The following is a 15,993-nucleotide window of genomic DNA, read 5'->3' as shown; positions in this document are numbered from 1 at the left end:
GGTCCCTCAGTGATCACCCCACTCCTGAGAGGTGGCCTAGCATTTGAGTACCGGCACCTTTTTTGCTAGAAAAAACACACCGGGAAAGACTGAATTAAATTGTTACTGCAGGGCAGGGGCTGGAAGTCTGGTACCAGTTTTGGGATCCTCCTGTGCGGCCCACCTCCACCTACCTGCTGCTTTCCACCCTGAGCTGGCTGAGCTGTGCCACGAGAGGTGAACAGACAAGGTTCTGGGATCTGGGCCCACTAAGGGTGTCCGCATCAGAACTTGGGAGCTGAGGGCTAAGGTCAGCTGGTGTGGGCTGACGCTTCTGGCTGGTTGCTGCTTCCGGCTGTGGGTCTTCCTCCTCCTCTTCCTCGCTTGGCTCTTCACGATCTTGTGCAGACTGTAGCTGCACTTTCAGCTCTGAGGAAGACAAACTGATGTTAATGTTGCTGTAGCCAAATCGGACAACTTGTGTGTTTTGGGGAGGAGGGGGCAGGAATCAGTCAGCTGGGTCACTGAACAGCAAACTGACACCCAGCTCTCTCCCAGTGACATCACTGTGCCATAAGGAGGGGCTGACTTAGACAAGTACCCCCCTAGTGGCTCAAATTGTCCTAAAGGATCCCACAAGGAGAGCGGAGATAGGGAAACCCTGAGTGGAGGAGTAGCCTAGTGGTTAGTGCAGCGGACGTTGATCCTGGGGAACTGAGTTCAATTCCCACTGCAGCTCCTTGTGACTCTGGGCAAGTCACTTAACCCTCCATTGCCCCTGGTACAAAATAAGTACCTGAATATATGCAAACTGCTTTGAATGTAGTTGCAAAAACCTCAGAAAGGCAGTATATCAAGTCCCATTTCCCTTTCCCCTTTTCCCTTATGACATCACAATATCAGAAGTGAGCCAAGTATCGGGCAATCAAGCCATTGTGACATCACTGATGAGGTTGGCTCTTATTGGTGGAATGAGTGGAGGAGTAGCCTAGTGGTTAGTGCAATGGACTTTGATCCTGGGGAACTGAGTTCGATTTCCACTGCAGCTCCTTGTGACTCTGGGCAAGTCACTTAACCCTCCATTGCTCCTGGTACAAAATAAGTACCTGAATATACTATGTAAACCGCTTTGAATGTAGTTGCAAAAACCTCAGAAAGGCGGTATGTCAAGTCCCATTTCCCTTCCCCCCCCCACTTTGCAAACTACAGTTATCAGTTAAATAATAGGGACATGCAGGCAGAAACAAATAACGCACAACCCCTAATAATTCAAATAAATGCCCAGATAAAAGGGTTTGAAAATTGTTCTAAGTAAAGCGGCTGAACAGAGCTTCTTAATTACAGTGTTTGCCTATATCGAGTTTTCACATAATTGACAGTTTCTCCTACCTAACTCCCCCCCCCCCCCCCCTCTGCAGACACAGTGGAGGGCAGCACGCAGAAACTTCCGTTTCTGTCATAAGGGTTAACACGTTTTTCAAAAAGGAAGTACCACACAAGTAATAAGGACCCCGGGGGCTTAGCCGAAGGACAACTCAGTGAAAAACACTGCCAGACAAGGATGGTAAGAAGAAAGCACACTGGGAACCTACTCATAAGCCTGCATTTTAGGGGTATGGAATAAACTGTCCGGTAAGTGCTCTGAAAAAAATGTAAACCACTGCTGAAATATTGGTTTTGCCCTGCCCTTTGGTGTGCCTCTTTCTGGAGATTAATTTGGATCTCGCCGTGGTACCTGCAGAATATTACATTTAAGTTACTGTGTTTTATGCATATAACATGCATATTTTATGACCCCCCCTCCCAATGAGCCACACAAGTTTTTATTTATTGCATAGCTACTGCATTCAGGCTCCACCCCCTCCCCGGAATCCTCCGTGTGCCACCGTCTCCTCCTGCCCTCAGCTGCCTTTCTGCTGTTTGCTCTCCTTACTTGTTTTAGTAATCTGCTCCAGTGGTGACTCTCACAGGCAGCAGGCCCCACTGACGGCCTAAGAAGGAAGGCTCCGGGGAAGGAAGGATACTTTTGTGCATATAAAACACACACATACGTTATATAAGTATTTTTTTAACATCTATACTCAATCTGTGTGCGTTAATATGGCATGTGTGGGTTTCTTCTTGACTGACCGTGTTAGCGCTCTCCTGTCATGCTGATGGGAGTTCTTTTCTCTCTCCCGATATTCAGAGCTATTTAACTGGCCAGAACGGCTGCCGACCAGTTAAATAGCGCTTAACCGGCTACCTGTCAATATATTCGGTGGAGGATAGCAAGCTATCCCCACTGAATATCCCCAGTTAACAGCTAGCAGATAGCCGGTTATTTTGCCCGACAGAACAGGCTATCTGCCGATTTTTAAAGCCAGTTTACTGGCTATATTTGGCAGCATGAAAATGTGGGATATCTTTGGCCAGTTTAAAGATAACCGGCTAAGTCTGAATATCGACGTAGCCTGTTATCGTTAAACCGGATATTCCTCTGACCGCGAGAATTGGCCAGTCTAACTCCTGAAAGTCTGAATATCGGCCCCTCTGCATTTTGTAATGTTTTTATTATAGACTGCTGTGATTTCGCATGAGCTAGGCGGTACAGTATGTTTTAATAAACCATTAAAAAGTGCTTTCCGACATTGTTTGCTTATTCCCACACAGCAGCGTGTCCATATACGAGATTCTCTCAGGAAACCGTTCACACCAGATGCGAGTTCTATCGGATAAATTCTGGGCAAGTGGCAGCAGAAGCCTGCAGAGGGAGGTGCCCTTGGACTGCGTACCTGTAACGAGGATGGTGAGGGTGCTCCGTACGGCCTGGCAGATCAGGTTGTCCAGTGCAAACATCCAGTGAGGCTTGATCTGGTGGTGCCGCAGGACATGCTTCACCTAGGAGGAAGCAGGTCGAAAGTGAGATGGCGCATGATATGATACAGACGTTCAAATATTTGAAAGGTATTAATCCGCAAACGAACCTTTTCCGGAGATGCGAAGGCGGTAGAACGAGAGGACATGAAATGAGATTGAAGGGGGGCAGACTCAAGAAAAATGTCAGGAAGTATTTTTTCACGGAGAGAGTGGTGGATGCTTGGAATGCCCTCCCGCGGGAGGTGGTGGAAACGAAAACGGTAACGGAATTCAAACATGCATGGGATAAACATAAAGGAATCCTGTTCAGAAGGAATGGATCCTAAGGAGCTTAGCTGAGATTGGGTGGCGGGAGGCGGGGATGGTGCTGGGCAGACTTGTGCGGTCTGTGCCGGAGCCGGTGGTGGGAGGCGGGACTGGTGGTTGGGGGGCGGGGATGGTGCTGGGCGGACTTGTACGATCTGTGCTGGAGCCAGTGGTGGGAGGTGGGGCTGGTGGTTGGGAGGCGGGGGTGGTGCTGGGCAGACTTGTGCGGTCTGTGCCCTTGGGGGGACAGGTGCCGGTCGGGGTGGGGTGTACACAAGGGGTGGCACGTGTGGGTTTATCTTGTTGGGCAGATTGGATGGACCGAGCAGTTCTTTTTCTGCCGTCATCTACTATGTTACTTGCAGAAGAGGTCAAATTGCTGACATCACAGCACCGGATACGTCTCTACTACTACTACAAATCATTTCTATAGCGCTACCAGTTGTACGCAGCGCTTCACAATTTAACATGAAGAAAAGACAGTCCCTGCTCAAAAGAGCTTACAATCTAAATCAGGACAGACAGGACAAATAAGGGATACGGGTAGGACAGACAGATAAGACACATAGGGAAAAGGACTATTGAAGAGAGGAAGACAAGATAAAGGTTACGAGCAGGTGACAAGTTAGGAGTTAAAAAGCAGCATCAAACAGGTAGGCCTTTAGTCCGGATTTGAAGGCGGCCAGGGATGGAGCTAGACGTAACGGCTCAGGAAGTCTATCCCAGGCATAAGGTGCGGCAAGATAAAAGGAACGGAGTCTGGCAGCAGTGGGAGGGGGGTCGAGAGGGTCGTCGGCGGTGGGGGGGGGGGGGGTGTGCTAAAATATGCCCCCTCACCTTGGGCTCTGGACCTCCCTCCTGCCAAAGTCTGGCTACGCCCCTGGATGCCACTACTTTAAAAAGTTTTAAATGTGTGTTAAACCACTTAAAAGGCTACTGGGAAAGGTGGTATATAGGTACCGAGTACTCACAGCCTCCTGGAAGCTGAAGAGAGGTACTTGCACCCTGGAAAGCGTCAGCCCGTCGGCCTGCAGCTGCCCTTGAAGATTAAGCAGGTCTAGGCTCAGCTGCTTCCGGTCGGGCAATCGGATGTAGCTCTTCAAACAGGACACAAGCTGAGTCACGTGAACTGAGGTCAACTTCCCATCTTCAGAGTTCTGCAAAGGTGGAAAAAGTGTGAACAGGAATGAAGATATAGGAAAGAGACATAGAATGTCAAGGAAATGGTTAATAATCTACTGTTGCCTTCTCCAGCTCGGCCTGCTTCAAGGCCACTAAACCTTATTTCAACTTGAGAAGGGGAAATTTCCCCCACAGGTTCTTCCCCAGTACAGACCTGACTTTGAGATTCCACCAAGCTGTTAACAATGGCAGCCATGTCCTCAGTGACAATTTGATGCAGTGTTGCCCGGCGTTCACTGTCCTTCCTCAGCAGGAACATGCCACCGCTCTCTTCTTGGGAGGACGAGGCTGTGAGGTCCACACTGACACCCCCAGCGGCCCTGTGAAGGGAAAGAGCAGCAAAATCCAGGTGAGAGAGAAGAAGGTGACGTGTGTACCAGGGGCGTAGCCAGATTTCGGCGGGAGGGGGGTCCAGAGCCCGAGGTGAGGGGGCGCATTTTAGCCCCTCCCTGGCCATTGCTGACCCCACCGCCAACACCAACTTTGCCCCCCCACCCCCACCGACGACCCTCTCGACCCCCCCCCCCCTCCCGCCGCCAACCCTCCGTCGGCTACCTTTGCTGCCGGGGGACCCCAACCCCCGCCAGCCGAGGTCCTCTTCTTCCCGCAAAAGGCTTCCTTCTGTTTCTGACATCCTGCACGTCGTACGTGCAGGACGTCAGAAACAGAAGGAAGCCCTTTTGCGGGAAGAAGAGGACCTCGGCTGGCGGGGGTTGGGGTCCCCCGCCAGCAAAGGCAGGCGACGGCGGGAGGGGGGTCAAGAGGGTCGTCGGCAGGGGGGTCCAGGGCCAAATCTACGGGAGCCCAGCCCCCCCCCCCGACCCCACGTAGCTATACCACTGGTGTGTACACGTGAACATCAAGATATACAATTCTTAGATTTCTAAACCTTCATTTTCTCTAGTAATGTTTTGGCATTTTGCAGTTATTCCCCTCTGGCACATGGCTTGTCCTTTGGGTCTTCACCTCTTCAGTTTTCATGGTCCCTCTTCAGAGCTAAACTTTAGAGTCTAAAAGCGTTCTCTGAGCAAACTCCACACTATATGAAAGCAAGCTCCTGCTAGGAGGGTAGAAATTAAGTGCACGGTACAAACACAGATCCTATCTTACGCTGTCCCTCGCCTTGAACATTTTTTAGTAAGGTGGGCACAGAAAAGGACCACTGGGGGGGGGGGGGGGAAACAAAACAAGACCAGAGTAAAGGGAGAAAAAGGTCCCGGGATGCATCCAAAGACTGAAATAGTGGTTAGAAAAGACAAATGTTGATATTCAGCTCTGACAGCCCTTGTTTGTTTCTAACCACTGGCCACAGTGTTTCAACATCAGAAAAATATACTATCAGCAACTTTTTGTGTAGTAACTCATTATTAGGCTGCTGTATGTACAACAATGTTGTTTACTTAATTTCAGCAGACCTAAAGTAACCGCACAGGCTCTATGAAATGCAGCTGCGATGTATATATCTAAGCATTACCTGCCTATCCACGATATGTTTAGTCTTTACGCCTGGTCCTCGAGGGCTGCCAGTAGGTCAGGTTTTTTTGGAGACCTAATGAATATGCATGAGAGAAAAGTGGAGGACCTGCAAATCTCTCTCATGCATATCAGGGGCGTAGCTATGTGGGGGGACCAGGACCCCCCTGCCGACGGACCCTCTCGACCCCCCCCCCCCCGTCGCCTACCTTTGCTGGCGGGGGACTCTAACAACCCCTGCCAGCCGAGGTCCTCTTCTTCCTTCGTTCTGTTTCAGACTCACAGAAACAGAACGAAGCCTTGCAGATCGCAAGGCTTCGTTCTGTTTCTGAGTCTGACATCCTGACGTCACACTCAGGATGAAGGAAGAGGAACTTGGCTGGCGGGGGTTGGGGTCCCCCGCCAGCAAAGGTAGGCGATGGCGACGGCAGGAGAGGGTTGGTGGCGGGAGGGGGGGGTTGAGAGGGTCGTCGTCGGGGGGGGGGGGGGGGGGGAGTCAAAGTTGGTGGTGGCAGCGGCGGGGTCGGCAATGGCGGAGGGTGTGTGTCGGCAATGGCGGCGGCGGCGGGGCTAAAATGTGCCCCCTCGCCTCGGGCTCTGGACCCCCCTCCCACCGAACTCTGGCTACACCCCTGATGCATATTCATTCGAGGTATCCTGAAAACCTGACCCGCTCGTGGCTCTGGAGGGTTGGGAGTGAAGACCAAGGGACTTCAAGGCAATTCTGACCCGGAGGCCCACGTTTATGGGTGCGTTGTGCGTGGAAATAGGTGGAGTTCTCACACACACATAACTTGTGTATTTCTGAGCCCTCTTTGGCTGATGTAACTGTGGCCACATAAATGTTACATTTACATTCTATAAAGGAATCTAGGCACTTATTAACTGGCCTCGGGATGGCTACATGGAGGCTCCCACGTTACAGAACTGCCCCTAAACAGACCGTGGCTAAGCGGTTAAGAGCGATTATCACCGGCACTATACCAGTGATTTGGGGAGTTGTATGTTTACCAGCTGCTGATAAATTTTGTGAGTGTCTGTATAATCAGGCTCAACGTTTCTACCTGCATTCTCACAGTTAGTCACTTGGGGGCAGCATATGATTCAACTTGCACTAAAAGCGTGTCTTCAGCTGAAGGAAGCAGGTTTAGTCCCTGCAGCTGAGCACTGGCCAAATTTTAAAATTCATTTGATTTTATGGGCTGCTTAATCTTCCAATAACTCAGAGTGCTGTACAGAATAAAATATAAAATGCAATTATTCATCCAACGAACCGTACAATCGCATACGACTGAAACGAGAGGCGGAACAGAAATATTTATAAATAAAATAGAGACAGACGTTCTTAAGAGGCCCTCTTTTGCGGGCTGGGAAGTGCTCGGCCTTAGAGATGCTCACTCAAGCTGCAGAGAAATACACTTACACCGCTGTATCTTGAAGTTAACAGCTTTCACTTATCTAGGGTTACCATATTTGGTTCCCCCAAAAAGAGGACACATGCCCTGCCCCCACCACACCCCTTTCACCCCCCCCCCCCCGCCGTCACACCCCGCTAAGGGTGTCCTCCCCTCCCCGTACTCTACTGCCCTGGTGGTCTAGTGACCTCTTCGGGGCAGGAAAGAGCCCCCTCTTTCCTACCCAGAATGCTGCCCTGCATCCTGTTCCCCTTGCAATGCTGACGGTCCCAGCGCCGATTCAAAATGGCTGCCGAGAGTTGAAGCGGCATCGCAAGACTTCAACTCTTAAGAACGTCTGTCTCTATTTTATTTATAAATATTTCTGTTCCGCCTCTCGTTTCAGTCGTATGCGATTGTACGGTTCGTTGGATGAATAATTGCATCCTGCCCCAAAGAGGTCACTATACCACCAGGGCAGTAGAGTAAATAATGGGAGGGGAGGCTAGGATAGGACACCATTAGGCCCGCCCGCCAGCCTGCCCGTTTGTCCGGAAATCCGGACAAACGGGCAGGCTGGCAAAACCCGCCCGGTTGACCAGCCTCGTCCTCAAAAAGAGGACATGTCCAGGTAAAACCGGACGTATGTTAACCCTACACTTATCTCTGAAGAAAATTAACTATAAGCCTACAAAAACCCAGGGTTGCCCTGAGCATGCTGCAAATCCTGTAAGCATTCATGCCTCCTTGGCCCCCTCATACCACAAAATCCTCCCTGAGGAAGTTGACAATACCAACCTCAGCAGGCTGCGTCTCACGTCTGCCGAGGCTGGGCCGGAACTTTCCGCTCCCTGAGGGAGAGCAGAGTTGCTGCGGTTGGTTTTCAGGGATGACGTTTCCCTCTGCCTCTCCATGGCACTGACGTTCTCTGTGCTTACGCAGAGCGGGACGGACAGACTTCGCTGGTAATCCCCTGCAAGCAAAAGACGGTCAGGACATAGAAAAATCATGAGGGGGAGGGAGGGAACCAACTAACCTAAGGGTGTGAAGCAAAATACATAATTTCATAGGACTGCTATTTTTCCCTGGGGTGGGGTGGGGGTGGGAGAGAGCATTTGAGGGGCAGCAGCTCCAAATAGAGAGTTAAAAATTAAAAGCCGAGGTACTCATTTAAAATTGTAAACTCTTTGGAATACCGATATGTTGCATGCGAATTATTTATCACCGCTGTTCAGCACTATGTAAGTCCCAGCAGGGCTATAAAACTAATAACTAATATTATTAGGCGTCCTAGGCTGCAAGAGTTGGAAAAAGGGAGAAAAATAAACCCATGAACCTTTAAAAAGCACGGTTTCTGACATTTTTCCAGTTCTATTTTCTGAAAATGGTCATGCCCTCGGCGGAGAGCTCTACCTCTCTGATAACTGACCCTTGACCTCACTGAATGCCCCCTCCTTCAGCTCTAGCCCTGTAGCCCGAGTGTCAGGTAACCATAGCGACAGAGCCCATTACTTCAGAAGCCCTAAGGGACTCCAACGGGTTAGGTCTAAGGGCATAGCTATGGGGGCCTGCCCCCCCCCCGCAAATTTCATCCGGGCCTCTGGTTTGGCTGGCGGCGGTCCCCAACCCCCGCCAGCCGAAGCCTTCTTCAGCGCCAGTCTCCGACGCAGCCGCGTTCACTGCCCTGCTCTTCTTTCTTCTTGCTCCTCCTGTGCACGCTGACGCTCCTTCTCAGCTTCACATAAAGGGCAGCGAACGTGGCTGCGCCGGAGACGCAGAAGAAGGCTTCGGCTGGTGGGGGTTGGGGACCCTCACCAGCAAAGGTATTTGTGAGGTGAGGTGAAGCGGACGGGGTGAGGAGAGGTGAGGCAGGCGGGCGGGGGGAGGGGCGAGGCGGTGAGGGGGTGCACTCAAAATGTGCCCCCAACCTCAGGCTCTGGCCCCCTCTTACCGTAAGGTCTGGCTACACCCTTGGTCAGGTCTACAGGATATCCTTAATAAATATGAATGATGAGAGTACATGCAAATCTTCTGCAAACTCATTAAAGATATCCCAAAATCTCGACCCATTTGCTGCCCCTGAGAACTGGAAGTGAATATCAACGGTGTACTGCTCTTAGAGAAAACAGGGCTGGCAGAAAGCAGAGAGAGATTTCCTTTTAAAAAGGGATAATATGAAACCGCAGTGTACCATACTCCAATGGCTGACATTTATATAGTCTTGCAGTATGAGTGGAGTACGTCAGGCAGGGTATCTCCTGTGGCTTTATCTCACTGCCTCCACCATGGAGGAACAGGAGAATGTAAAGTGACCTGGATTCCTGCAAAAAGCAAGAGATTTCGGTTTGTTCTGGTGGAGGAAAAAAAAAAGCTCCCTGTTAGCACCTGCTTGGTAAATCTCCTGTTTTGCGTCAGGACGGGTTCATTCTGCTCATCCAATTCCTGTTAAACCTGTTGGTCCCTCAGTCCGCCAGTCATTTCCCATTTTACTAACCCTAGCTGTGTCCCTTCAGGTGGTTTTGGAGAATATCCTTGGTCCAGTACCTGGAGAGGTTTCTTCGTCCTCTGTCTGTGCTGCCTGGATTTTGGCTTTCTTCTTGCCAGGTGTCTTCAGGAAGGGGTCTTGCAGCAAACTAGCTGCAGCTTCCCTTTATCTGGATCTGCCTCAAAACACTTCAGAATAAAGGATTTGGCTTCCTCCGACATACACTCCGGCACCTCGGGGTGGATCTTAAACATCCCCACCTGGAAGAGGAGAAGAGGGCATGTAAGGGTGGCGAGTAGGAAGGAGAATCGACCACCTGGTGGTGGAGCGTTGCTCATGTCTTTCCTCACCTTGAACATGGCGGCCTGGGGACTCCCCAGCTCGTAGAAGGGGGGCTTCCCTGTCGCCATCTCAATAATGGTGCAGCCCAGAGACCAGATGTCAGCTGGCTTCCCGTAGCCCCTCGGACCCTTGTCAATGATTTCCGGGGCCATATACTGCAGTGTTCCTGACAGAAGGGGAAAAGAGGGAGACCAGTGGGGGCGGGGGAAGGGATTGGGATGGAAATGTAGAGACTTGGGTGAGGGAGGTAGCAAAAGAAGGGAGCAAGGAGACTCCTTCAAGGGGGAAGTGGCTTCCCTCTATTTTGAATGATAGTATCCCAGATGCTCAGACATGGCTCATCCCTCCAAACTGGGTCTGAAGAGCACAAAAAAAAGCACTTCAGGTACACTTAACTCGTCTCCCTGTAGGTCTGATGGTTTCCTTACAGTTTAAAACTTTGAAGCAGCCATCGCCAACCCCCCTCTCCCTCCCACCGCAGGATTCTCACACTGGTGCACTGCTGAAGTCACTATCAGACACGCCCCTCCTCTATCTGCAAGCCCAACTGTACCAAAGGCCTCCCTCCCCTCTCCTACCTGCAAAGGTCTCGGTGCTAGGGCTGATCCCAGCCAGTCTCTTTGACGTCCCGAAGTCCGAGATCTTCAGAACGCCACTGTACGTGTTTATGAGAACATTATCCCCCTGTAAAAGAACCACCACAGAAAATGAGCTGCTTCAAATTGCCCGTTCATTCCTCCCTTGCAACATCCCTCTTATTCTAGTATCAAGACCTATTATTTTTATTTATTTATTGGGATTTATTAACCGCCTTTATGAAGAGATTCACCTATGCAGCTCTTCCAATCCACCTAAGATCAAATAAAGTTATATGCTCTCTAGCAGCTGGTGAATTTATACATTCTGAATATAGGTGGACAGCCTGAGGCCTAAAACGCGACCGAACAACACAATACCATTTGCGTAAGAAAGGAACCGAGCTGAAAAATGATATGGATAACACAAATATTCAGTTGCCATCCAGATAACACATGCCAACAGAAAGTCACTGAAAAAGATAGTTGCCATCAACAGTCTCTACCTTCCATGCAACTTATACTGTGTAAAGTGGATTATCTATGCCAAATGTCGAAATATACTGCAATGAGAAGAGGCCACTTGGTGACTTTTCAAAAAAATTTGGCAGCCGAACAGTCGAAAGCACAGTTGTCAGCGCCACCATGATGCCCAAGGGAAGAGGGGGAGGGGGGAAACTAGATGACGTGGAGGGGCATCTCTAAGGGCAGCCCCGTAAAAAGGCGAACCCGACTGAATTATCGAAACAAGATGGGTGGCAATCTTTTGTTTCAATAATACGGTCATGAACGGCCAAATCTCAACATTTGGGTCGACCTTAGAGATGGCCGTCCTCGGTTTTCGCATATAATGGAAACTAAGGGCGCCCATCTCAAAACTGGCCAAATCCAAGCCATTTGGTTGTGGAAGGAGCCAGCATTCGTAGTGCACTGGTCCCCCTCACATGCCAGGACACCAACCGGGCACCCTAGGGGGCACTGCAGTGGACTTCACAAATTGCTCCCAGGTGCACAGCTCCCTTACCTTGTGTGCTGAGCCCCCACAAAACCCACTCCCCACAACTGTACAACACTACCATAGCCCTTAAAGAGTAAAGGGGGGCACCTAGATGTGGGTACAGTGTGTTTCGGGTGGCTTTTGGAGGGCTCCCATTTACCACCAAAAGTGTAACAGGTGGGGGGGGGGGATGGGCCTGGGTCCGCCTGCCTGAAGTGCACTGCAGTACCCACTAAAAACTGCTCCAGGGACCTGCATAGTGCTGTGATGGAGCTGAGTATGATATTTGAGGCTGGCAAAAAAATGTTTTTTAATTTGTTTTTTTGGGTGGGAGGGGGTTGGTGACCACTGGGGGAGTAAGAGGAGGTGATCCCCGATTCCCTCCGGTGGTCATCTGGTCAGTTCAGGCACAAGGCTTGGTCGTGAACAAAAAGGGACCAAGTAAAGTCGGCCAAAGGCTCGTCAGGGACGCCCTTCTTTTTCCATTATCGGCCGAGGGCGCCCATCTGTTAACCGCACCCCCGTCCCACCTTTGGTACACTGCCGACGCCCCCTTGAACTTTGGCCGTCCCTGCGACGGAAAGCAGTTGAGGATGGCAAAAATCGGCTTTCGAATGTGCTGATTTGCCCTTCTCCTTTGAAAATAAGCTGGTAAGTGTATTAGCTTCTGTATGATTGTACAGTTTTTTCAGCTCTGTTTTGTATGGCTTTACAGAATTTTCAATAAAAATAACTTTAAAAAAAAGGGGATAGTGCCAGCATAGTTATCCGTACTATTCGTACATTCAATAACACTACTGATGCAGATTGGTAATATACATATTCACTTAAGCATGGCAGCAAAATTAATACTGTCATCACGCTGGCTAAAACTGACCCAGTGATTCAGTCAGCAGAGAAAATTGTAAAGAACATTTTCCTTTTTGTACCTGCAGAGAGCGCTCTGAACTTATTGGCGATAGAAGCTTTCTCCCAGGAAGAATTTGCCCCGCCCACACTCACCTTGATGTCCCGGTGAATGATCTGATTGTCGTGTAGGTAGCAGAGGCCCTCCAGGATCTGCTTGGTGTAGAAAACTATCGTAGGCTCGTTGTCTTTCAGAGGACCCCACTTAGAGCGCAGAAGGGATGAAAGACTTCCTGTCCCAGGACGCAGAAGGAACATATCGGTGAAGAAAGGCAAGGAAAGCACAATGAGCACCCGAACAAAAAGAAAAAAACAAACAAAAAAATTAACAGAACACTGCCACCTTCCTGAGCCTAGGATTACCATATTTTGTCCTCTCAAAAAGAGAACACATGTTCCACCCCCTGCCCCGCCCATTTCACATCCTCACCCCGCCCCCTGCCACATATTCCCCTCCCCTTCCCCCGGGTCACATATTTCCCTCATCTGCCCCCCCCCCCCGCCCTTACTATCTACTGCCCTGGTGGTCTAGTGACCTCTTCGGGGCAGGAAAGAGCCCCCCCTTTCCTGCCCGGAGCTCTCTCCTTGTCCTGCATCCTGTTGCTGTGACAGTCTTGGGATTCAAAATGGCCGCCGAGAGTTGAAGTCTCGCGAGGCCGCTTCAACTCTCGGCGGCCATTTTGAATCCTGAGATCGTCACAGCAACAGGATGCAGGGCAAGGGCAGGGCTTTTTCCTGCCCCGAAGAGGTCACTAGACCACCAGGGCAGTAAATAGTAAGTAAGGGAAGGGGAGGCTAGGATAGGCCCGCCGCCCGCCCGTTTGTCCAGAAATCTGGACTAACGGGCGGAGGGGCAAAACCCGTCCGGACATGTCCGGGTAAATCCGGACATATGGTAACCCTACCTGAGCCTTTCCCATGAGTCCCTGCAGGGATTACTAAAATTCATCTGCACAGCATCCTGAATCAGTCAGATCACCACCATTGGCACCTATAAAGCTTAGCAAAGCACTCCGGGCCTTTACTGGCAGAGAAGACAGGATTTCTGCTCAACACCTCCTCCGAGGAAGCTCCCCCTCTCTTGGCATTGCCCTGCAGCAGTGCAATATCTTCTTCTGGCACCACCTGGCAGCATCGAAATATTTACTTTATCTGAGAAGCAGCGCCAAACTCAATCCTAACGCCTAATGCTCTTTCCGCAGCCTGAGAAAGCAAGAATAATCCAGCAGGGTACATAATGTTCACCAAGGTCAAAGGCCAACACTGAATCCCAGCACACATCAGAACATGAGCAGAGTCTGGCTTCTGTTCCAGACCGGTTGCTGTGACCATCATGGGGAGAGAGAAAAAAAATGGCTCAAGTCCCTCTGCCCTCCCCCCATCGATTGCTTAAAATAAAGCCTTCAGCACGGTTTTCTTTGCTAAAGGGCCGCTGACCACCTGTTAACATAGTAACAGTCGACAGAACCAGAAAAAGAAAAGCCCAAAGAATGTTTGTGAAATGCTTGGGTTTGTTATTCAAAACTACTTAACCGGGTAGGAGAAACTTCTACCTTGATAAGATTTTAATATTTTTTATTGAACAAAATGAATACAACTGCAAGTCTTCATATACAGTTCAGTTTTATGCAGTACATAATCCTTCCCTTCCAAACAGACCTCCCCCAAACCCCCCTCCCATTCTCAACCCAACCTAAATAGCAACCATGGAGGACATGGGACTTGTAGCTTTCCATGACTTTACAGGTTCAATTTTTTGTTATTGTATTTTGAATAACAGAGATGAAACCATCCAACCACCACTGAACCAGGTTCACCAAAAACATCCTTATACAAACTACCAACCCCCCCTCCCCTCCTCCCCCTTTGTAGAACTCCAGAAGCTGGCTGGTGTCACAGGGTCTGGGCTCTTATGAAGCTCCAACCCCGTTAAATTGAGCCGAGTCACTCACTTGGACTATCAGAGTACAAGTCCAGGTGGGATGAGGGGTGTAGGGGTAGGTTAGTTGGAGGGGAGAGGAGGGAGAGAATCTACATAGTGTTACGGGTGAGGGGAGTTAAATATTATTAAAAATTAGATGACGTTCTGTACAGTTTTGACTTGTACTCAATTCTAAATGAAGCTTTGTACACTTTGACCCGTCATCAATAAAAAATGTTGAACCATAAATTGAGCAGAGTCATACCTGGAATTTCAGCAGCCCATAATAGCATATCTCTGAAAATCCAGACAGACCACTTATAGCATTATCCAGTTAGTGCCGAGACAGTCAGGGGGTGGGGTCTGAGCAGGGCCAGGCGTTACCCAGGCACCACCATAATACGAGTCGCAATTACCTGGATAACTAACCGGTTAGAAAAGTCTATTCTAAGTCAACCGGGGTGTTATCAGGGACCAGGGTATGGCCACCGAATATAGGCGGAGCCCAGGTAACTCCCGGCAGATTGCATGGATATTCAGAACCGGTACCGGGTTAGATGCTGGCACTAAATATCCATGCACAATTTGGCCGGCGGTAGCCAGTCTTTTACATAATCCTCACCGCCGCCAGAGGAAAAGGAATCCACTTGAGTTTATCTCCAGACGTGGGTCAGAGGAAGGTAAATTCATTCCACCGACATCTGGGGGTTGGGATTTCCAGTTTTGTAACTGCGTGACTCACAGAGCTGAGACCTGGACAAGAGCAGTGCGAGAGAAGTGAAACATCTTTCTGGGAACTGAGAGCCTACAGTGTTACATCTGCCTGTGAAACCCAGAACAAACAACAACCAAGCTTTGGCAAGAAGGCAGAAAAATGCTGGGGGCAGGGGACACAGTCAGACGGCTTCAGCTCCTTCCTCCTTCTGGAGGTTACTGGCAAGCACAGACATCTGCTGTTCTCATCACATGTTCAGACAGGCGCTGCTCAGAGCCATCTCTCATTATGTGGCTCCATCTCCCGTTCAGCCAGCCCCCAAGTTCCCAAGAGAACTAAAATGAGACCTCCAGCCACGCCATTCTGCACCTTCCTATCCAGCCCTTTCAGCGAGACATTACAAACCACTACATCATGGAAGGAAAACAAGCTAGGAGGGGTGTTGAGAAGTTGCATTATGGCTGGATTCCTCCCAAAGATGTCTCCCCCCACTCCCCCCACACTGCAGCCTTCCGAGATGTCAGAGAATGCTGCTGCCAGAGATGGGAAATGTCGGCAGAACCCCACACTCTTACCCCCTGGCACCTCCTCCATGAAGATCTTAATGAATCCGTCCTGGCTGACGGAGCCCAGGTACCGCACGATGTTCCGGTGTTTCAGTCGCTTGTGCAGTGCTATCTCCTCATGGAGAGGCTGCGAGTATCTGAGCAAGAGAGATAGAGAGAGAATGCAACAAAAGCCCCTTCTTAGTACTCTGCTGCCTCCCAGCCAGTGCTCCATCAACAATTTGTATCTCCGGGTCTTCCCACTTGCCCACATGCCATGTGCCCCCCTATTACCCTGGCTGTCTTCTCTGGTG

General features: G+C 50.1%; 1 protein-coding gene across 1 annotated transcript in view; it reads right to left on the bottom strand.

Annotated features, from left to right (window-relative positions):
- MAP3K6 (mitogen-activated protein kinase kinase kinase 6) overlaps positions 1-15,993 on the bottom strand; it is a 62,201-nt gene that overhangs the window by 9,723 nt on the left and 36,485 nt on the right. Inside the window, 11 exon segments of the mRNA XM_030217713.1 lie at positions 174-408; positions 2,754-2,859; positions 4,116-4,301; positions 4,481-4,646; positions 7,992-8,166; positions 9,738-9,845; positions 9,848-9,938; positions 10,029-10,186; positions 10,599-10,704; positions 12,595-12,731; positions 15,710-15,837. Of these exon segments, the coding sequence (XP_030073573.1) occupies positions 174-408; positions 2,754-2,859; positions 4,116-4,301; positions 4,481-4,646; positions 7,992-8,166; positions 9,738-9,845; positions 9,848-9,938; positions 10,029-10,186; positions 10,599-10,704; positions 12,595-12,731; positions 15,710-15,837 (1,596 nt within the window).

Source organism: Microcaecilia unicolor, chromosome 11 (genome assembly GCF_901765095.1).
Source record: "Microcaecilia unicolor chromosome 11, aMicUni1.1, whole genome shotgun sequence".
NCBI lineage: Eukaryota > Metazoa > Chordata > Amphibia > Gymnophiona > Siphonopidae > Microcaecilia > Microcaecilia unicolor.
This window is presented reverse-complemented; position numbering and strand designations above follow the sequence as displayed.